Source organism: Genypterus blacodes, unplaced genomic scaffold (genome assembly GCF_046128005.1).
Source record: "Genypterus blacodes isolate CSIRO-AG114 ecotype Tasmania unplaced genomic scaffold, CSIRO-AGI_Gbla_v1 ptg000133l_1, whole genome shotgun sequence".
NCBI classification, from domain to species: domain Eukaryota; kingdom Metazoa; phylum Chordata; class Actinopteri; order Ophidiiformes; family Ophidiidae; genus Genypterus; species Genypterus blacodes.
The window spans coordinates 1,128,618-1,151,616 of NW_027466935.1; the positions used below are offsets into that span (position 1 = coordinate 1,128,618).

Genomic DNA, 22,999 nt, shown 5'->3' on the forward strand with positions numbered 1-22,999 from the left:
GGGCATAAAAAAGATTACGTCATTGTTTTCTCCTCTGGTGGGGATATCGATGTGTGTGGTGTGTGTGACTTATATATGTTTATAGAGAGACAGATATATAGATATGTATATTTATTTACATTTTTAACTGCCCTAATGACTTAAAAAGTGAATATGATGATGATCCATCCTGAAAGTTCCTCACGTCAGCCTGCTATTCCCGTAAGGTCATTTAGCAGAGGGCTCTGGCTTTACCTGACATTTACGCCGCCACATTTAGCTCCGTTTGGGCTTCATCTGATGATCAGAAGACACATTTGACATTGTCTTGCTGCCTAGCAGCTGGTGTGTGTCTGTGTGCGTGTGCATGCGTGTGCGTGTGTGTGCGTAAGCCGGCACAGAACTGTTTACAGGTGACTCACACCCCACACACATACATACACCATAGGGAGCAGACTGGTTCACACTCACCCAATCAAGCATCTAATTACTTTACCTTCTGAAATTACAGCAAAGCAACAACAATACCAGAGGCGAAAGGGAAAAGAAAAAAAAAAGAAAAGACACAGACACACACATATGCGCTCACAATAACACACAACAAAGCCCCCCTCTACGTGCCGCCCATAACAAGCATCACAGCCCCAAAGAAAAGAAGGCGCAATCAATAGCAGACAGTCCCTAGTGGGCCTCATCGATAGCTAAACGTGAGGAAGAGCAAAATTTCCCCTTTTCCCTCACTCCAAAACACCTCTCCTTCCATCCCTCTCTCTCCCCCCCGAGCCCCCCCGAGCCGACCCAACCCGTGGTCTTCTGGGGATGTAGAGAGAGAGATGTATGGGGAGGAGGAGAGGGGCTAGACTGCAGTGGAGCGCTCTGGCAAGCCCTTCTGTTGTAGCTGGAGGCAGGATTATTAGCTTCTTATTGATGTCATCGACCCCTCGGGAGGGCGGGGAGTCCATCACTGTTCCTCTTTTCCTCTCTTTCTCATCTTCTCCCCTGGCTGCAACTGCTCCTGTTAGTCTGAAAGGCACATACGTATATTGCATTAGAGGCTAGAGACACAACAACCTGCCCCACCGCACACACACACGCACACACACAAGCTCTCATTCTCTCTCTCCTTTTCCCTGTCTGTGTATGTGTGTGTGTCTTTTGCTCACACACACACACACACACCCTCACAAACACTTTTGCTTGAGACTATCTTTCTACTTGGTTGGGTCTATCGGTAAAGACAGCTGCCATGTTGCAAAAGCTCTCTCACAGATGAGGTTTCCCTTTCTGACCCTAAAACCCCCAGAAGCAATCAAACTAGTGGCCTGGTTGTCCAGTTTACGATTAGGTGGACGGAGAATAAACCCACATGTGTGTACCTACATATGCATGCATGTATACTTACATGCACACAACCCGGGTTACACGGACTTGTCACTCTTTCCTCCCCTCCCCTCCCTCCTGCCTCTCACACTCTCCCTCCCTCTCGCTCTCTCTCTCTCTCGCTCTCTCTTGCTCTGAACTACCTGCATCTTTCAGTGGCCTCTTCCTGACTGCCTGACTGTTTGACAGGACGTGTCATGTCCCTTTCACATCAATCTACTCATTATTGAGCCAGAAGGGGGATTATGTTACAATGCAAAATTACCCCGTCCTTGAAAAGAAAAAAGAGAAAAGGGCTAGCGGGGACTGAAAAGAAACAGAGGAATTAAAGGGTAGAGAGTAGATTGGCATATCTGCCTGCCTGGCTCGGTGTGTGGCTCTGTCAAAGAGGAGAGAGAGAACAAAAGTATCAGTTCTTTCCCTCCTTTTTTAGCTGCTGTTACCAAAGACCAGCTTTGACAATTCCAGGGATATTTTCCTGGCTTGATCCTTGTTTCAGTAGCCTTTGGATATTGGGATTGCTTTGTATTAAACTGTCTTAAAATATAAGATGATTTGGATGGTATACACGCAGTCGCACATATAGATAATCCCCCCCCCCCCCCCGTAACACAGGAGAAGAATTGCTCAGCGGATATATAAATAAGCTTTGCCAGCAGAGGTTGCCGTCATCCCTGTGTCTTGTGTTGGCCCTGACTGAATTACGGCGGACCTTTTGAACAAATTGGTTGTGAGACTAATGACTCAGAATGCTCTATATCTTACGGAGTGGCTGCTGTCATGCTCGCTGTATAACCCTATACTGCAACCCCTCCTTCCTCCGTCAGTTAGTTCTTCCCTCTCTTGCTCTCTCTTTTTCCTCTTGTTCTTGCTTTCGTACATCGTCATTTCCTGCGCCGGTTGGGTTCGGATGTACGCTCTGGTCTCAAACTTGTTAAGGAAGGCTTGGTAAGAGGAAAGAGAGGAAAGGATGGGAGCAGGAGGAGGAGGGAGGGGGGCGGTGTTGTCATGAATTAAGAAGTTTACCGGTTGTCGTCCTGTGAAATGTTATCACCTTCATTAATTATCTCTTGCAATATATAGAACCCAGTAAATCTGAGGAGGTACACGGGAAGAACTTAGTTAATTAAACTGTACACTCTGACACAATTGCCCAAGATTTATCAAACCGAGCTCTTACAATAAAGGTCACACGCACAAATAGATCACGATTAATAACCTAATACGAGTATCTCATCAGTGTCGATCATTGCTTTTTAAATCAGAGTTGTAAAGCGATTTCTTCCGCTTTCTTTCACCAAATACGTTCATTCACTTGACTGCAAAGATGAGGTCAGATTAGCTCAGCGCATCCTCCAATTTGGCACACCTAAAATCCAATACACACTCTTCCAGGGGTTTCCATTCACTCTGACAATCCTCAATCAACCTCTGAGTGAACCAACCCTCCAGCTGGCCCCCAGTGTCCAATTTCCTGGAAGTACTACCTCTGATAAGGTTCCTAGAAGCAGCCCATCGGCTCCATTGTTAACGCCATTAGTGTATTCACGCACACACAAGGGCTCGCGCAAGCCCACGCACACACTCGTACTCCAAGTCACCGGCTTACGTGTGCTGACTCTTTACCACCACTGGTGATCATCTTATAAATCAATACTGTGGGCCAGCTGGCCAGTGTTATCATGTATTAGCCTCTGAAGATGGACAGTAATATGGTCATCTTAGACTAGACAAACAGATTAATATATTAAGAAGGTCACAGCGGCCTCCCTGTCTTTCTTGTAAGTCACAACAAGCTTCTACAAAAGTGGAATATCCAAATAGTATTACGGTGCCAGTGAGTCTGCCGGGTCGCGGTGACGTCAGGGTTTGGAGTTTGCGGATGGGCTGGTCGCTGATGCTCGGCGGCTTTGCAGTTCACTGATTTTGTCTTCTGTTCAAAGCCCGGGGTGATTACATTTCAGCTCAATTTGTTCAGTATCGATAAGGTCAATAGAGATGAATTGTGGCATATTTGTGAAACAGTAGAATGGTGCGGTATTGTAACCGTCGGGACATCACCATTCCTGAAATCAAATCTGTCGTGACGGCACAGAAGTCGTCCTCCACCGTTTCTGTTAATGCCCCTATCGGACCTCCCCGTGTCAAAACAATTCCTTTTCTAATATGAATCAGGATGAATACCGTACGTGATTCTTTTCTTTCCTCTCTGGCCTGCAGAGGACAGAATGTACATGGATCTATCTGTTTTCTGGGAAATGCATGATTTATAGCTAATCAATACGGTATAGGGTATCCTCTTCTTCTCAGCTTTGACTTATCTACTAACTGCATTGAACACACGGAGGATGTGCTCTCTCTCTCTCTCTCTCTCTCTCTCTCTCTCCCCTGCACCTTTAAACGTGTCTGGTCATTACACTCAGGGATTTTCCTCACTGACCCTGTGAATTATTATTATTATGATTATCTGCACACGGAGGACATATTGCCCCCCCCCCCCCCCCCACCTCAACCCCACACTCCAGCACACTTTACATATTAGCGATTAACATACATCACCTCTACCTACAGCACATCAACTTTTTGATTTTTTTTCTCACTTGCTTTTATTTAATTTCTCATCACTGTTTTACCTCTCGTGCCCCTCCCCCCCCCCCCCCCCCCCCCCCCCCCCCCCCCGACACACACACACACACACACACACACACCCACACACCTCCCCCCACTCCACTCTCTAAACCACAATTAGATTCCCTGTTTACCCAGTGGAGACTGGCTTGCATTACTCTTCAAACATAAACACGGCGGTAATCGCTTTGTCTATTTTTCACATGTGCAGCCATGCAATCAAGCGCACAGACCCATATGGGGTTTTTCTAGGAATCTGGTGGTGGTAAACGCATGGCGGTCCTGTGGTCTCTGCCTCTCTTGCCCCTACCAGAGGAGGTCATTTCTCATATTTGTCTAGTCTGTGTGCGTGTGTAGACCTTGAGCCCAGGTTTTTCTTGTTGCCTTTGTCTGTGGCCTGCTTCCCATTGACATGAGGTGGCGAGACCCCTGCTGCTGTTGTTTTCTGGCAGCAGTTAGCCACATGGGTTCAGGCAAGGGGGGTGGGAGGGGGAAATGTAATAACCTTTTTCCCCTTTTTGGTTTTCCAGGGGGTTATTATAATGGCGGTGGATTACTGTGCTTGCCTACCCCCTATAATAACTGCTCATTCAGCAGGCTCATTTAGAGGGGCTTGTATTGGAGGATAAATAAGGGGAAAGCCTTGAGACTGTTGAAGGGCCCGTGGATCCGTCACCCAGTCAGGTGGGGACTCGGCTTTTCATACCTTCAATTTCCTTGCATTTATCTTCATCCCCTTTTCCTCCGTCTCTCCTCTGTCAAGTCCCTTTTCCTACCGTCCTGTTACATCCAAACAGTGCCGCCCCCCTTTTTTTTTTCTTCCCCCCTCACTTTTTCCGACGCTGCCACTCATTTACGTCGCTTTCACACTCAGGATGCGTTCGTGTCGAGTGAAAGCAAGTGGAAGAACTCAGTTCCCATGAAAGCATTTCGAGCCGGCTCTACAGCGAACAATACAGTGTTGTGGAAACGCTAACATCAGCCTCTAAGTGCATACCCTGTCTCTGTTTTTGGCCGGACCGCCTGTGTTTCTGGTCAGGACGATGCCCAAAGTCATCTCATATGTCCCCTCGACTAATCAACACACTGCAGAAATCCTCCTTGGCACTTTTCCAACCAAGTGGAACAACCAATTGTTGGAAATCAATTACTAATTGCAGTGTGTGTATACGCGCGTGTGTGTGTGTGTGCATATTTTTGCACGGTTGCCCTAAAGATGTGTGTGGTCTCTTCAAATCCTTCTTGCTTTTTGATGGATGCCTGGTACTCAGTGATAATGTTTCCGCATGGTTCCAGTGTCCTGTTTTTGTGACCATGATCAAGCACATCTCCTAGGTTGCCTGCGTGAGGCAGTGCTGCCAACCAGTTAAAGCACATAAATAACTGAGTGCTCCATTGATCCATAGTGTGACAGGGGGAGCCAGAGTGCTTGCGAACTCCCTTGAACTCTCTCTCTATCATGCCTGTGGCTTTAGGGAAAGCCCTGACATTATACTTTATTGCTTTGACGGTTATATTGGCATTTTGGTGCCTTTTAGAGGATGACTGAGCTTCTGCCTTTGATTTTTTTCCTTCCGCCTGTTAATGAAGCAGCACGAGAGGATGTTGGGGGTGATGTCATCAGCCACCAACGCGATCTTGGAAATATTTTCACGTTATGAGACTGACGTGGTATATAATGTACCCGCCTTGAGTTGAACGTGTGAAAGTGAAAGGCAACTCATTCCTTGCTTGTCATTGCATAATGCACTGTTGCATGTATCTAACACCATATATTGGTGTTATGCTTGTGTAACATTTAAATAGTACTGCGTTTCTGATATATTATGCAAAGCAAACAAATTGATAGATTCCTTGTTTTTTCTCTAAATTGCAGTTTTAACCTTAAAAAGGGCTTTGGACCTCAACATTTTTGCTGCGTATTAATAGATGATCAAAGAAAGTCATGTTTGCAGGAAACAAACCATTCATTTATGGTCGTAGTAGTATGGACGCCGTGGAAACAAATTCACTCTTGATCTCCTCCTATCAGTTTGCTCACCTCCCCCATCTCCTGCACGCAGACAGACAGGTGGGCAGACAGACACATAGGCACATACACAAAATGGGGATGAGAGAATGTCACAGCTTTCTCCCTCCATCATAAAAGTCAAGGTGGCAAGGGGTGCATCCATATCCGACGGTAAGCTTGTCAGTGTTAGTGAAATGTTCCTTCCTTCCAGTAATTGGGAACAGTGGATATGAAAAGGTCAGTGTGTGTGTGCGCGTGTGTGTGTGTGTATGTGTGTCTCTGTGTATACACGTACTTCTATCTTTGTTAGACCCATTTTAGATTTTGGACCTTTAGAGTAAAGACATTTTTGCAAAGTGAATACATATTGTGATTTTGAAAGTTCTTCCCTGTTACATTACGTGTCTGTTTCTGCCATGATAGCGCTGATAGTTATGTTAGTGTAAAGGGGGAAGGCGTTAATGTTGTCAGCGAAGGGTCATCATATGGATTGAAGTACGAGGATGTGTGTGTGTGTGTGTGTGTATGCGATTACGTATGTGCACTGGGATATGGAGGGCACTGGTGGAGAAGGTGAGGGAGTGGGAGATGGGGGGGGCGGGGGGGTGTGGGCTAGGGTAAGGGTAAAAGGATGAGTAGTCCATGTTCCAAGAGATAATTGCATTTCTCTCACCTGTTACCCTTTACAGGCCTTCAAGAGTGCCACAATGAGCTCATACTGGTGTGGCGGGAAGGGCGATGTCATTGATAACTGGTGTCGCTGTGACCTGAGTGCCTTCAGCAAAGACGGCCTGCCTAACTGCAGTCCCCTCAGGCAGCCAATGTAAGTGTGAGGTGACGCCGTGACACCTAGGAATTCACGCAGAGGAGAGATTTCCTGAATGCACTGACATATACTCACATATTTATATGGACACACACACACGTGGACCCATTTTTACTCACTCTTACATTTTTTATCTTCCTCCTTTTTTTGGACACAAGCACAGTACCCAAAGTTCTTACAGCTGTCAGTCAGCCCTTACACCCTCAGAGAGGAACATGCTCTGATCCAACGTGTCCTAATGCAACACTCCTGAGGCCTTCCTGTTTAATCCACTGAGAACAGGAAGTTGAAAGGGCAAGACCTCAGAAAGTGAAGCTAATAGTTGAATGTTTAATTACAGAAGGAGCATGAAACACATTTGCAAACATTTAAAAATGAGCGATTGGGAGAATTATAAGACCTCATAAGAGTAATAAGATTGAAATACACTGTGGCTAGAAGTAATGATTCCAGGGTTCAAGTCCTTAATGGTTTTCATGCCCAGTGTGATGTAATGCGTTTGCCTTTTTTGCATAGGGTGCAAACCAGGGTGCCAACTACAACCAAATCTATAATTTAGTCTAATTACTCTGCTGATATACACAAATAAATTCTGGCAGAGATGCAAGCATTTGGAATAACGATTATTCATGAATACCAATTAAATTAAAGCTGAAATATGTAAATCTGTGTTTGCTCAAATTATCCCAAAGATATTAGTGCCCGCATCACATTTGTAAAGCTGTCAGCATTGCTGGTATGCAATGAAATTGTTGTCAAGACATTTGCAACTCAGCAAACCTTTTCAATAGCCAAGCATGGAGTTTACGTCCAACAACAATTCAACAAGCAGAGACTTTGCCACCCATGAAGGAAAAGGGATCATTTTTTTGTTTTTTATGAGAGACGTTTTGGCACAAACTCTGAACTTCACTGCATGGCTGATCATGGGTTGATCGGTTCCTGCCAAGTGCTCTGCAGGAAAGTGTCTCAGCGGGCCTCAGTGGTGGGTCTTCAGTTAGGTACCGAAACATGGAGCTGGAAATGGGGGAGGCTAGTTTATGAATGACAGGAGGTGTGATAGTGAGACAAAAACACAAGCATGGACTGAATATTTAAACCCACATGTAGGTACAATACAGGTGCATATCAACAGCTGGAAACTCCTGATTATACACATTTTTACTCAGTTGCTTGGTGTGGACGGCTTATTGGTATGGTCCATGCACAGAGCAGATGCAAATGGAGGTTTCCTAGATTGTAAAAACTAGATTAAATGTAAAGATAGACAGGAAAATGTTAACTATGGAAGGCCACGAAGCATGTGTTCCCTGTAACAAACTCTTTTTTACAGATTGGGGTCATATGAGATCAAAAATCCATAAATGTTTTACTCTGGCTATGAACTTTAAGTAACAGGTTTCCACTTCCACACAACAGATTCCTGCTAAATGAATGACTTAGTGGGATGATAAAGTTTTGCAAAAGTATTTTATTTTCCAATATTTTATCAGAAATAAGTGGATACCTGAATGGAATATGCTGCAGAGGTATTCCACGAGTAGTAGAGCTTTAATGGCTGTTTTGACATTGTTTTGGTTGTGAATTGGGAGAGGCCCAGTGTGTAACCACAGGTTTTGGTCAGGTTTCCCCTGGGCCTTTGCCTGCTGGCAAGGAAGAAGTCGGGAAGAGTTGTTGTCTCAGCCAACTTGGACCTCCCGCTCTGGCCAGTGCCGAAACGAAAGACCATCAATGGAAGAAAATAACATGCTGTACATGTGTTATTGTCCGTGAGGATGAAACCAAGAGGCTTTTTATGACACAGGGATAGCTTGTGACATACACTGCTGCAGGGATAGTCAAGCAACAGGAAACTGAGGGAGAACATCCAGCATTGGAATCTTGGTGTTGTCATGCTGTTGTCCTATGAGACGTCGACAGAGATGTGAAAGTTTCTCTGTCTGAAGGCATGCCGATCTAAACCCCCTGCTATTTTGTTTAGGTTTGTTTAGCCCTCATTACGTCTAAAGATTGGGTGATCTCACCCCAAACACCCATGCATACACTCATACACGTCTCTCTTCACATGACACTTTTCAGCTTTTTAAATTCATTGCTGATCCAATTTCCCTGTATTTTCTGTTGGCTTCTTTCTTTGTTGTTCTACTAGTTTGCGCCTGGCCCCATATTTGGAGCCCTCCAGCACCATGGTGGCACTGGAATGGATGGATGTGGAGCCACAGATAGGCTGCAAGGTCTCCGATTACATCATCCAGCACAAGCGAGTGGAGGACCCGTCAGAGGCAGAGGTCTACACAGGTACCACACACAACTTCAAGCCATTGCTTTACTCATTCTAAGTCCGAGTCAACGTGTCTGTGGCTGACTTTAGACTTTATTCTGCAAACATACAAGTACAGAACAGAAACTATTTTGATATAATATTACATATGAAGCAAGCCTTTGTTTTGATGAATAGGTTTTTCAGTCTTTTCACTTTGGCTAATATGGGAAAAGTGTAGCTCTATATCTAGCTTGAGGCCGATCTGATATGTCTGTATTAAGAAGAGCATAAGCCATCTTTCTCACAAGTTGGTGCCTTACAGTATGATTGAGGATGGGGAGAGGATGACGTAGTGCAATTTCTCCAGCTCCCTAAATGGTGCTGACCGTCACGTTGAAAGGAACAGGCAAGTGGCCACGGTTGTGACGAGGGTTCGGGGTGAGTCGACGGAAGGGAGATTGGAATTTAATAATATTAAAGAAATGAGCTGGTCTGGAAGTAGCCGCCTTTAGTCATTGGGGAGTACGGACAGGCCATCCATCACCCTTGGGAGGAGTGCTGATGAAGCGTGGGCACCACCAAGTGAAGCGAGGGTGCAGAGAGCTAGACACAGGCGTGCTGGCAGAGGTGAGGTAAGAAGGGGCAGATGGTGTGGGTGAGTCACTCCGCTATGTGCCAGTCACCACTATAAATCATCTCCTAATAGACAGTGTGATGCAGATTAAAAGTCATTGTCTTTGTCTTCTGTCTTGTTCTCTTTCCTTTACATCTGTCACTCCCTCTCGGATAGCGTTTCTTCTTTGCTCTTTCAACTTTCTTCAAGTATTTGGTAAAAAGCTGAAACAACACAAAAGTGAAAAATGTGTACTGAATGACCCAGCAAGAGCAACAAATTGTGTATGTACAAATATCCTGTATGCGTGCAATGCAGAATTACGGGAACAGGGAACTGTTGTATTCTCCAGTTTTCCGAGAATGCTGTCATCATTAGGATCATCACTCACAAAGGATGAATACACATCTGAGTGGCCCCTTTTTTTAAATGCCCTGGGCTGAATCAAAACATCCATTGTTCTCCCAAAAAGGCGGGGATCAAGACTGCTGATACAGACTTGGATGTGATTGCAGGGGTGGATCTCCGCAATAATTGAGTCCTCTTAAATTGATGAGTGGCTGTGGATCGTTAAAAGAAGAGGGGAAAAAAAGTCCAAGTTCCAAGTCACGACTACCTGTCATTTGGGATGGGGCACATGCTGTTTGAGACACTCTGGAAAAATGGAAATGTCTTCTTATTTACTCAGTTCCCATTGCTGCTCCCATAGCCCTCATCAGTGCTATCATTCCCAGACCTTACTCTCCTCCATGTTCCATTGGCAACTGCATTGATGGATTGATTGAAAGAACACGAGGAAATGCCATATATCCTTGACTATCAAGGCTGATATACCTGGCAGGTTACCTTGTGCCTTGTACGTCATTTCATATATTCTGCACGTCATGTGCTAGGCCAGTGGATTATTCACACTGACCTTTTGTAAATCCACCTGGAGCCTTTGGTCGGTGCCGACGGACGAGATAAACTGTTAGACACTGTAGCTTGTTCTCCTGTGTTGATCCCTCGCTTCTCTCAGCAGTTGGTTCTCTTTGCACTGCAGAGCTTTTCAGTTGGAAAATATGGTTTCTGTCTATTTATACAGTCTCTAACTCTGTGTGATACGCCGTTGTCAGTGTCGTCAACACAGAACTTATTTGAATCTGTTATTGTGTCTGTGGCCTCATCTAGCTTCAAATTATGGAAGAAGGGATTCTCCATACTGTTCTCTGACCATACAGATTCAGCTTTGTACATAGAAATGAGGTGGATTGATGATGACACATTTGTCTGTGCATGTACATTGTTTGTTTTACGTGGATATGTGTTGTTTAGTTGTGTGTATCTGGGGGATCGGCGGCATCTGTGTATGCTCGGTGTAATTACCATAGGAAAGAATAAAAGCAACTCAGGTGACAAATAGATCCCTGAATAAAACTATGAGATCAGGACAAAACTAAAATTGATAGTTAATTGATAGATAAGAAACGGGTACTGTGAAATCAGAAGACAAACATGCTGTCGCTGAGAAACTGAACTTGAACATTGTCGGGTTCCACAGCAGTGAAGACAGCGACTGTATCTATTGGCAGGTACAGTAGATAGACTGCATAGGGGTGGGGATTCAGCTGGTGCCAGCATCCACAGAAGCGAAGGCAGCATCCGCATCCTCTGCCAAGTAGAAACACTGCTTTAGGCTGGTGTCTAAGAGAGAGCAAAGATAAACAGACAGCCACACACAGACACTTAGCCATGCTGAGCATGAGTCACACACTCAGGCACATTCAGCCATGTGCACACTCATACAGATGGCAGACAGAGAGAATGTGGAGATTCAGGAACTTGGATGCAGCCCTCGCTGGGTTCCCAAAGGCATGTTTCTATGTTGCGCCTGTCTAGACAAGGGTGGGAGAAGAGACTGTAACACTTCTAAGCTACATGATTTTAAAATGATATGAGGATTATATTCTTATATATATATATATATATATATATACATAGGCTACATGCCTGCAAGTGCGATTTTCTTTGCTTGGATCTTTCTGAAAAAAGATTGCTTCCTTAACTAATTGCATTTCACCTTGCATACCTGAATCAGTGGCCACTTTCCTTAGAGTTACAACTTTTCCCCGTGGTGTGATAGAAATGATCCTTATCGAAATATATATACAGATGAAAATGTAATTTTCTTCCTGACAATTAATTTTCCGATGTCTTTCAATGTCTTCAAAAGCTACAGGAGATGTCAAAATAGCGTGGATGTTTCCCAAAGCGTACCATAGGCTTTTAGATTAATGATCATTTTCCAAACATCCTCCTCCTCCAAGCACCTGGATGCATCAGGAGTTTCCTAAGCATCCCCCTGCTCTCAGCTGCATTACCATGAAACAGTAACACAACTTTGACAAAAATAAAAGGAGACATGCTGTTCGCCGTGATGGATTATCTATCTCCAGCAAGTTCTGTACTGTGCTGAAACGAACCGAAACCGGCAGCTGCCAGGAAGGTAGGAAAATCACATTCATCAATCTGAAACCCTATTGACGGCACTGGAAAATGGTCTTCCTCCAAACATTAGATTTATTTCGAGACATTTATTTCAATTTTGAGATGAACCCAGACATGTAAGTCCAGTAGTTTGGAAGGTGTTTGGATAATCTGTCGATTTATCAAGATGTTCTGGCGGGCGGAGTGGGACGAGCGCTTCAGGCAGGTGATTTGCAAGTAACAGTTGCCAAAATAATGATCGTGAATGCAGTATGTTTGCGTGCTGCCATTTGTTTCTAATGCCGATTTGTGTCTCTCAACATTCTGGCTTCTGCAAATAAGTCTGAGCTGAACAAAAAATGGTTCTTCGTTTTTGCAAGCAAGAATAGAAGAATGCTTTTCGGCAATATGTTACATTTTCTCTTGGCCTTTGAAACTTGACAGCATTCAATATTTTTCACATTTCCTCCTTGTCCCTCCATCCCCTTTTGTACATTGTTTTCGTCCCTCTTCTGCGTAGCACGGAGGCTTTAGAAAGATCACGTCCTCATGTAGCACCACCCTTTGCCCCTCACATCTGCACAACCCATCAGCACCTCGGTCTCTGTCTCCCAAGCCCCTCAGATCGGCCCACATATCAGTGCTGGTAGGGGGGGAGCCTCATCTTTTCTTGAAGGCTTCTCCCCGTTTCCTCACAAATCTTCCTCCTGAGGTCAGCGGTGACTGGTAGATAGCTTCTTTGCTTTGATGTGCGCGGAAAGCAGCTGAGCCATTGGACCATATGTCTTGTTGTTTACATGGACGTGATGGCCCACTAGCAGCCCCTCAGTAACCCCTCCACCACCCAGGTCTGTCAAGGCTATAAAGCATGTGGAGAGAAATTCATACACCTATATATGGAAATAAGCAATGCCTGAAACATTCCACTATTATTTCTATTTATTTTAATATATTTTTTTACATTTGTATAATCTTTTGCAAATTATTATTACAGTTCATGTTGCACAATCCTTCTCCCCAGAGCTGAGAAGTATCTTCATAAGCGGATTATAGTGTCGTGGCTCAGTCAGTGTGGCTGAGTTCAAAGCAACTGACAGTATGAATTTCCTAGAATTATAGTTATTATGTCCCTGTGTGTATTGTGTGAGTGGTCAGTGGGCGGTAGGTAGAATGCCGTCGAGTGCCTGCTTGAACCTCACTGGTCTCACGCTGGCTAGTCTAGGCTGAAAAAAAAAGCCGGTTTGGCACTCCATCTCCTGTGCACTGTTTTGGCCACTGGAGGAGAGCTTCCCTGATCAACAGGGAAGCCCTGGCAGTCATGCTCTGACCATCTGCAAAATAAGCCAGGGAGAAGAGCCAGGCAAATAGGGTGGCCCATGGCTCCAACCTGCCAGCGACCAAGCCCTGTGGCCTGGAGGAAACATTTTCTTCAGCGTGCCACCGAGAGCTCGGGACGGTTGCCAAATAATGCAGAAGTGGGACTTACACAATATTCTGCTGTGTCACACTCGCACTTCAGAGGAGGATTAACATCAATGGGGGTGACAGATTTGGAACAGGAGGCAGTCGCAGACACTTTAGTAAACTGCCAAATATCTAGTCCTCCGGGTCAGCATCGAAGAAGTCCCGCCGCTGCCTGATGTACAGATGGAGCAAACAAAGAGATCAGAGAGATTTGATGTTCCTGCAAGGCCAGTGAGGTCGAGGTGGAGTTGAAGTCCCTCTAGATTGCAATTCCTCGTGTCAAGTCTTAGTGTCATGTCTGGCAAAATACAACTGTTTCCTGATCTGACATCCTCATACACGGCAGGATTCAAGCAAAGAAACAATGGATGATTTCTTTTACTCACTACGGATGTACTTTTGTCACATTCAGTTACATTTCAAAAGATAGAAATGTCAGTTAATAATGCAACCGCATCTGCAGTTAAAACTATAGCAAACATTAAACTTGTACTTTTATTCTCCTTTTTGTTTTCCATCTATGGGGCTGCAGACTTGTATGTACTCTTGTTTGCCATCACTGCTGTTGTTTTCATCAAGTCCATTTTAATATACAGTACTCTGAAATCAAATACAAGTATACAAAGAAATGCATAGCATTCACTGCAACAGGAATTCTCAGTCACGTTGAAGACTTAACATGTGTCCAGATGTGTGCATGGTAGCATTTGTGATCATACATAACCTTGATGGATGTGTTTTAACATGTAAGTCTCTTTACCGGGGCTTACACAGGCCTCTAGATGGCAGACCAAGGCAGAGACAGCATTCAAACACACACTCCAGTCAAATAGACATTTCTGATCTGTTAATGTGGAGCTCAGCATTCCTTCACAGCAATAGGTCAAACCAACGTTGATATGTAAGCCGATATTGATCCCCACAAATGATGTTATGAAGTAATTTGATAAGAGAATTGGACCAAATGCCCTAATCCTAGAAAATATCTACACAGCACCGAGGTAGTTTACCAAAATTGGCCAAAATAAGTAAGTGACAAAGCAACAAAAGATTAGCTCTAACTGTAAGTGATGAAAATGATACCTTGTTGACTGAACACTGAAGGCATATCATTTCACCTTGTGCTATTAGCCTATAATCAAATTACAAGTGAATGACACTAACGCATTTTTATCTGATTTGGCATTTGTGGCTGAGCCAGTTTTAAGCAACTCAACTGGTTTCATTTAAATTTGAATCATCAGAAACACAGCTCAGCTAGACCTCTTCACTCTTGTTCAAAATATCTACTTTGAAATTGAGACTTAAACACCTTATACCATTGTTGCTCTAGGAGGTTGTTTTAGTAAGGGATGCGGGCTATATTTTGACAGTATGGGAATAATTACAGGCTTACTTTCACTATAATCTCAGACATCCTTCAGCGCTGTTTCCTGTCGATCTCACTGGGAGTTCCCAGCAAAAATGGAATCCTGGAGGTGCCCAAAAAGTCATGAACTTTGCCAGACAAAAAGTCACCAAATGTGCTGCTACCTATGGACTGAACCTAATGCCTCTGGGTTGTATGATCATATTGTCTTTCATACGCATAGCTTGTGTGGATAACTTTTTCGCCAATATGCTCATCAGCGTAGCACTATGCTTCCCACAACGCTCACACAAATACACACACACACAGTGCTAATTAAAAACCTGCGAATCTATTTGTGTTCCATCACTGCTGTATGACATCTGATTCTGTGGTATGAACAGCAACTGAGAGGCAGTTGAATTATGAGGACTCACAGGAGTGAGAATGTGAGAAGAAATTGTATGAAAATGTGAAAAGGCAGATTGAAGTGAGAAGAGCAGATGAGCAAGGGGGAGAAAAGATCATAAAGTGGAGAGGAAGGAAAGATCAGATTGTAGAGGAGAGGAGGGGATGGGGTGGGGGGGTGGGGGATCAGACAGCAGCAGTGCTGAGGGTTTCACAGCAATGATGTCACCTCATGCCAGCACTGTTGGACAGAGAAACTGATTAGCCATTTGATCTTTGGCCTTATTTTAGTCCTCCCATCTCAGCCAGACAAGCTTATTGGGGTACATGATATGTGTACGTCTTCTGCTTAACTCTGCTTTGCTCATTTCTTCTGTCACAACCCTTTCTCCTTTTCCCATCTCCCCCACGTTTCCATCGCAATCAGGTTCAGTGAAACCCCCCTTTTCCTGTTTATGTAACAGCTCCATTATTGGTTGAGACCATGAATGCCCCCCCTTTGCGTCGATAAGCCCTCATTCAAAGAGATTGAATTATATGTAGATAAACGGTGTCCTTGAGCATGGGTGCAGATAACAGATTGGAGTGACACAGCTGACTCTCTTTGTTTTGTTAATTAAAGATGACCTCATCGCTAAAAATGGACGCTGTGCACCTCCTCGTCACGAGCCTTGCCATCAGCAGATTGCAGATTGCAGGCAGGGGGCCAAGGGCTTTCTGCATTTCCTTTCCCTTTTTGCTTCCTTTCCTATTTTGCTCCTCCACACACACATTGTTAGTCTCCCTCTCTCTGACATGTAGGTCTAGACTGTACTGATGTCATTCTTTCTCTTTCTCCATCCCTGTCCCATTTATATAGATGGGCACGTATTTTATGTATCTCGAACCTCCATTAATGGATTTGTGCTGGATAGGAAATTGAGATAGTGCAAGGATGATGTCTCTCCCTCTTTCTGCCTCTTGATAGATAGATAGATAGATAGATAGATAGATGGATAGATGGATAGATAGATAGATAGATAGATAGATAGATAGATAGATAGATAGATAGATAGATAGATAGATAGATAGATAGATAGATAGATAGATGGATGGATAGATAGATAGATAGATAGATCCTTTTAGATTTACACTTAGATTTACTCAGTACGGAATATAAATGTGATTTGTGAGTGAGAAGCTTATCAGATGTAGGAAAAAATATCAACCAGTGCATAAAATGTGGCATTGTCAAAACCCTAAAATCACCCACTGCCCTATTGTTAATGGTAAAATGGACCATAAAAGTCAAATTATACTTCAAAACGGTCTCAGACACGGACAGTAGCCGACAGAACTCATTCACACATTCGGGTAATTTAGAGTTTCCAGTTCACCAAACCTGCGTGTGTTTGGACTGTGGGAGCCTCCTGTGCTCCGGTGTCGTATCCCACTGAGAAGGCAGTTTCACTGGTATCAAATCCTCCTGCTGGGGGGACCACCGGAGCACAGGTAGGAAACAAAACGTGTCCCATGTTTAATGAAGCCAGAGAGCAACCGAGTGTGGACACAGCTGACCGACATCACTGCCTTTACTTCTTTTTCTCTACATCTGCCTGCACACATTTCCATTCCCTCCCACAGTCGGCTGTATGTGTAGTTGGTGCTTTCAGGTGCACGTGGACAAAAAATATTGGCTGGTGCGCCGACATCAGCAATGAGTTCCGACTGGCGTAACCAGCTCACGGAATTTACATCACGCAGACACACTTATGCTGACACAGAGATTATGGACTGGCCTTAACAGTGAATCAGTAGGTCAAACCAAAGCAGCCATCACTTACAGGTTAGTGAGCCCAGAAGACGGGGCATGAAACATGTTAACAGTCATCCTAGAATTTGATTGACCTATGTTAGAATAAAGCATTTGCTAGTCCAAGAGATTTGCTAGTCCTAAGAGATTTGAATTATGTATATGCTGTATGTCAGGAGGAAGTCAAGCACATGTAAAAAACCCTACATGCATATTGTTGTGCCATTGAATATCTGTAATGGCATTGACATTTAACAAGAATCAACATCAGGGTTGTTGATCCAATAAGAATTCTTTATGACGTTCATATTTAATGAATCCGTCATATCAGCCATGACCTTGTGTTACCTTCTTGTGGTTATCATTCGTCTACACAGCCGTATAAGTATGGTTTGTGAACTGTATATGAGGGACAGGCTGACAGTCTTTTAAATGACTACAAGTAGATGTATGCTGGCATGTTTGTTTTTTAACATGATCATCATCCAATACATGGACCATCAACGTAAAGCCTGATCTTTTCAGTCTGAGGGAGGTGAAGTGAAAAATGTTACAAATTTCAGGCATAGGCATACTGAAAAGAAAACATTTCAAAGGCTTTTTGTAGACATGTAGGTCTTGTTATAAGCTGTGGATTTTGAATGAGAATAAAAGCTCAATATTTTCAGCAAAGTACCTCCATGTAAGTACAACAACATGATATGACATCAATTTTGTCCCATGGGTTCCTCAAAAACCCTAAACATCTGTTTAACTTCAATCAAACGCCTACATTACACTGCCTCCTTATCTTAGAATATGCCACAGACTGGGTGAAAACTCAATTATTATTAGCTGGAGGAGAGTTGTTTAATTTCAGATAATGCAAAAAACACTGATGTAATACTCTTATTACTCATTTAAATTAATGCTTTATCAAGATGGAAGTGTTCCAGCCTAAATGTTGAAAGAATCTTTAATGGTGTGGCTATACTCACCACCCATGAAGGTCTCCATTCAGCTTATTTACGTCATTTCATTAGACAAATTGGTGTTGTGAGCCAATCAGGATCCTGTTGCTCGGTTAAAACAGCATACTTCATGAACACAATTACTAAATGTGACTCTTTGTGAGTGTGATTAGCACCACACACTCCACATTTAACAACTCCCTGAACTCGGTGTTCATTGTAACTTTACGGTGATGCAAAGCTCCCCTTTAGCTATGTGGCTCATGATTGCTAATAGCCACACACTCCCACACGGTTTAATTAGGTGAAACGCACCTTATGTGGTAATGCTGTGGTTGGTGATTTGGGGAGTAAATCGTTGGGAAATACACAGCATAAGCCAAGTTTGTGCTCCATCCCTTCCTCCGTATTTCAACCAACTAACCAACTGTGGAAGTTGCACATATGTGGTCGAATATGGCAAGACAACTACCTAACAGGCAGTTGCGCCTCGTGATTGAAGGATATTATCACAGTCGAGTTTGCCTTTACTGTATTGTGGAGCTGTGCCCGGTCCCTCTGCTGTATTGGTGAAGTTGTCAAACACTCTGTCCCTGTAGACAGACCACAAATTGACATTGGGGAAGAATTGAAGAGCTGCTTTGTGCGGCCCAGTAAACTTCAGCAGCCTCTTCTCTTTCTTCCTCATCTCTGTGGAGAAAATCTGTCAAGCACTGGTTGTAAAAATCAGCAAGTTTCTCCCAATGCTTTTCCAAGAGGAGACAACTTTTGATCTGACCAAGGGACAAGGCTAGCTGTCAGTTGAAGATGAGGTACAGTGTTCATTGTTGTTGTGCGGTTGTGTCTCTGAATACAGTGCTGTGTTCTGAGCAGTTAGAATAACATATTGGTGACAAAAGGAAGCAAGTCTTGTTATGCTGATGACATGCAGTTATACAGTTGAGTCAAGCAAGTGAAGTGATGATCATTGATCACTGGATATGTTATGAGCTTTTGCTTGGATCTTAAGAACCATTGGCAAGAATCTCCTGACACTTCCTGTATTGTGTATTTGAGCTATTGCCCAAACTTATTACGGGCGTCCATCCATTACTGTCTCAGCCTAACTTTGGCAAACAGATCATGGATCAGTTTTCCTTAACTGTGTTGTTTCCAGAACCTCATCGGAAGATAAAGATGAATTGAAAATGGAAAGTAGTGTAGTAGTTCATCATGTTTTACTTTGTCAGAGTAAGCATGCTGGTATCTTCCACTGATCGTCGCGCTAACACAGATGATTCCCCTAAAATAAAGAAGAATGTTGCTAATGTGGCAGGAAGATATTTTCATTGTATCTTTTCAACTTTTCAAAACATTTGCTCAAGGAATTTAGACAGGGACAGAAATAAAACCTTTAAAATCTTACAGCTGGCTTTTGTTAACTTAGACTTTTATTCTTTTGCTGTGTCTGTTATTCATTTATATATTTCATGGATGTTATGTATTAATGATAATCAGCAGGATGATTTCTGCTGCTTATGTCTGTTAGTCCTATTCCTGTAGCATCAGGAATTATTGTGGGTAGTGAACACCCACTCATGCACAGAGGGAGCCTCCTTGGCCTGATTATACACTATGTATTAGTCTAGTTGCTGTTAAACAACCCTTACAACGTAATGGCCCGGGCATAGTCATGCACAATACCTTGTAGAATAGATTTGTAATAATGTTCTATTGAACTAGCCCTGTTTTTCCTGCTGTGTTATTTGTAATATTAAATCATAGTTCAAATCAACAGTAGCATGAAGCACTCTTTGTGTTGTTGTCCCTCTTTATGCCTGTCAACTTTTTGGAGAAAGCAGATTTCTATAATACTTATTTCCTGCGCCTATACGTGTGCTTCCCAAACCCTCGCCTACCTTGTTTTTCTGGCCCATAGGTGGCATTGTAAGACACAAGGTTACATATGACAGGGAAAATCAGCATGTAAAGCATATGAGAGAATGGCCTACGTGTAATGATCCCGTGTACGTACCTGCATAATATCCACCTTGTGTGTGTGAGGAAGGTGGCAGTGTGCAGGCACAGTCCTCAGAGTCGGGAGTGGGGGTTTGAGTGCTGACAGTTTAACAGAAGAGGCCCCTAGCCAGCTTGGCAGCCCACAGGAAACATAAAGCTTGTGATTTGTTTGTTAATATAAAGCTTGTGTTTTGTTTGTTTAAAATGAGTCCACTGTGCAATTGCCTGGGCTGAGTCTAGGTCAACAGACAAAGCCGAGGGAGAGACAGAGGGTTATCTGAGGACAAACACAGAGACTGGTTGCTGCGGAGGATGAAAGATCAAGCAAACGTGCACTGTTAGAAAGATAGATAAATAAAGGGTACAGCGCATAGTACAAACAATATGTGAACACACTCATAGCATTACATGGCTAGTGGTCAACACCTTCACAGGCTGCCTTCAACTCAGAAAGTACAGCGCCACAGTACAGTGTTGTAATGTTTGTGTTTTTTCCTATGACATTTCCTTAAGTTTCCTCTTCAGGTAGAAAAAAAGCCTCAGTGTGTGAACCCGCTGACCTTGAAGGTTTAAAAAACACAAACACACACACACACACACATTCACACACAGCTAATAGCTGAGGCAATTACACCGTGCCTGCATTCAGTAATGTAATTGAAATGATATGTCAGGGATAGCAGTATAGCAAGTCTGGCTGCCAACATCAGACAATATGCCACCATGCACCCACCAGTCCCCACATGTTGCCGCAGAAGGATAAATATGGCAAGTGTGGTTTGTGTATGTGTTTGCCTACGTATGTCTGTGTGTATAAATATATATTAGCGTACAATAACGAATGTGCTGAGAGTATAAGTGTGTGCACATGTGTTTGCAACAATAGCTACATGCCCTGTGTGTGTGTGTGTGTGTTGTGCGTGTGTGTGTGTGTGTGTGTGTGTGTGTGTGTGTGTGTGTGTGTGTCTTTGAATCAGAATGAGGTTCTTTCAGTCCTCTTGTCCCTCAACCCATCCCTTCATGTTCTTGTGATTTGCAAAATATTTGTTCCCCTCTCTCCAAGTCACCTGGCATTTAGCATGAGGTTTTAATCTCCATGTAAGCTGGAGAACATGCAAATTGGCTTCTACCATAATAGAATTTCAGGGGCCTTAATTTTTCCCAGCTGTGTGCTGTTTTGCTTTTGGTATTGACAGAAATGTTGATGGGCCACAGGCCTACCCACGAGGAACCCCTGAGAAGACTGGAACCATAATTGCTCTTTCTGGGTGGGTTTTAATATCTTTCTCCTACAACAAATGGATTAGGATTTGAGCATTATTAGGTCATTCTAGATCGTCAAGTAAACATTTAAAAGCTGACACCTCCGAGGCAGTAGGAGATTGAGGGTTGTTAACAGAAATTAGCAAGCTTCCACAGACGCATATGCAAAAACACATGTGCCAGTGTCTTGTAACTGCACTTCCAGTTTGGGGGTTGACTCATTCTCTCTGAACTGGTTAAGTGTGAGCAACAATACGTCATTGAAGCTGGAAACACTAAATAACAATTACCAGTTGTGGTTAATTAACCCATTTACACATTTTATGTGTGTAAGGTCAGAGATGAATGAGTTTGCTTGTAGAATACAGTACTGCAAACAAAATCCACTTTTGCTCAATGGCATCCAGCTATATCAAGAAGTAACACTTGACTGAGTCTAAATAAGTGAAAATCCACAGAATGTAGATTTTCACTATGAGAAGTACTTGGAATAAGGAAACCCTTGCTATACTGGGAAGCAATTATTAGTGGCTGTTGTTTCAGCACGTGGCCTTTATCAGGCCACATGTTGCTGGTTCATAAATAATTGTTGTACAGCAAATGTGGCTGGAATTTCCTCTTTGCTAACTTCAGATCACACTGCAGCTTGATTATGAGAAATATGGTGCAAGACCGCCACATGTTGAAAGCTTAATTAAATCCAAGTTTTAAAAGTATCAAGTAAGCTGTAATGTTTTAAATTTACTTAAAATGTTATTTGATTTATGCTTCCATCATGGAAGATTAAAGCCCTTTCATCAGGCATAGGATTTGGATTAAGTGAGTCAGGGTCATGACTTTAGGCCAAAGCTGTCAAATGCAAGAAATAGTTTTTGCTGAAATTCAATGTGCAAAATGCTATTATATTACATTTCTTTGTAAAACATCAACTATATTTGATATTTACTCAGAATCTGTTGCCATTTTATTCCTGTTAGTTGTTTTCATCACGAATGAAAGATAGCAGGCCATTATTAGTCCATTTACCATGTGTATTTAAAAGTACATTGTGTCTCAGTACTGGCTGAGCAAGGGTGTATGATTTTAAATGAACTAAAACACACACTGTGTGCCCATGCTGAGTGCTTAAATTGGTAATTATGAGCCACTGGAGGGTCTCTGAAGACGGGTCGACTTGATGTTTGGTTTTGTTTAGTTTTCCAGACAGATGAGTGATTATATATCGTGCTTCTGTCTATGTACGTCAGTGGGGTTGGCTGTAACACATTCTCCCTTGACATTTCAAAGTCATTTTAAGGGTTAAATTGCACCATCCACCATCCGTCGTCTATCTTCCTGCTCATCCTGAGCAAGGTTGCAGCGGACTGGATCCGATCCCAGGCAGAAGATACAACATGTACAAGTTCCCATATGTCTGATAAGTGTATGATTCCTACTGTACCCATCAAATGAAACAAACAATAAGTACGCAGCACATGCACCTATAAACCCTGTGTGGATTACATGCTGCTACTCATTTACAAAGTTGCCCTTTAATTTAGTTATTTGTTAGTATCATTGTAAAAGGTTGTAGTTAATATTCTTGTCATACCTCTAATTTAATTAAAGTT

General features: G+C 43.2%; 1 protein-coding gene across 1 annotated transcript in view; it reads left to right on the forward strand.

The window, feature by feature from the left end:
* astn2 (astrotactin 2) overlaps positions 1 to 22,999 on the forward strand; it is a 216,234-nt gene that overhangs the window by 172,851 nt on the left and 20,384 nt on the right. Inside the window, exons 18-19 of the mRNA XM_076163970.1 lie at positions 6,688 to 6,821; positions 8,974 to 9,122. Of these exons, the coding sequence (XP_076020085.1) occupies positions 6,688 to 6,821; positions 8,974 to 9,122 (283 nt within the window). The remainder of the gene's footprint in view (positions 1 to 6,687; positions 6,822 to 8,973; positions 9,123 to 22,999) is intronic.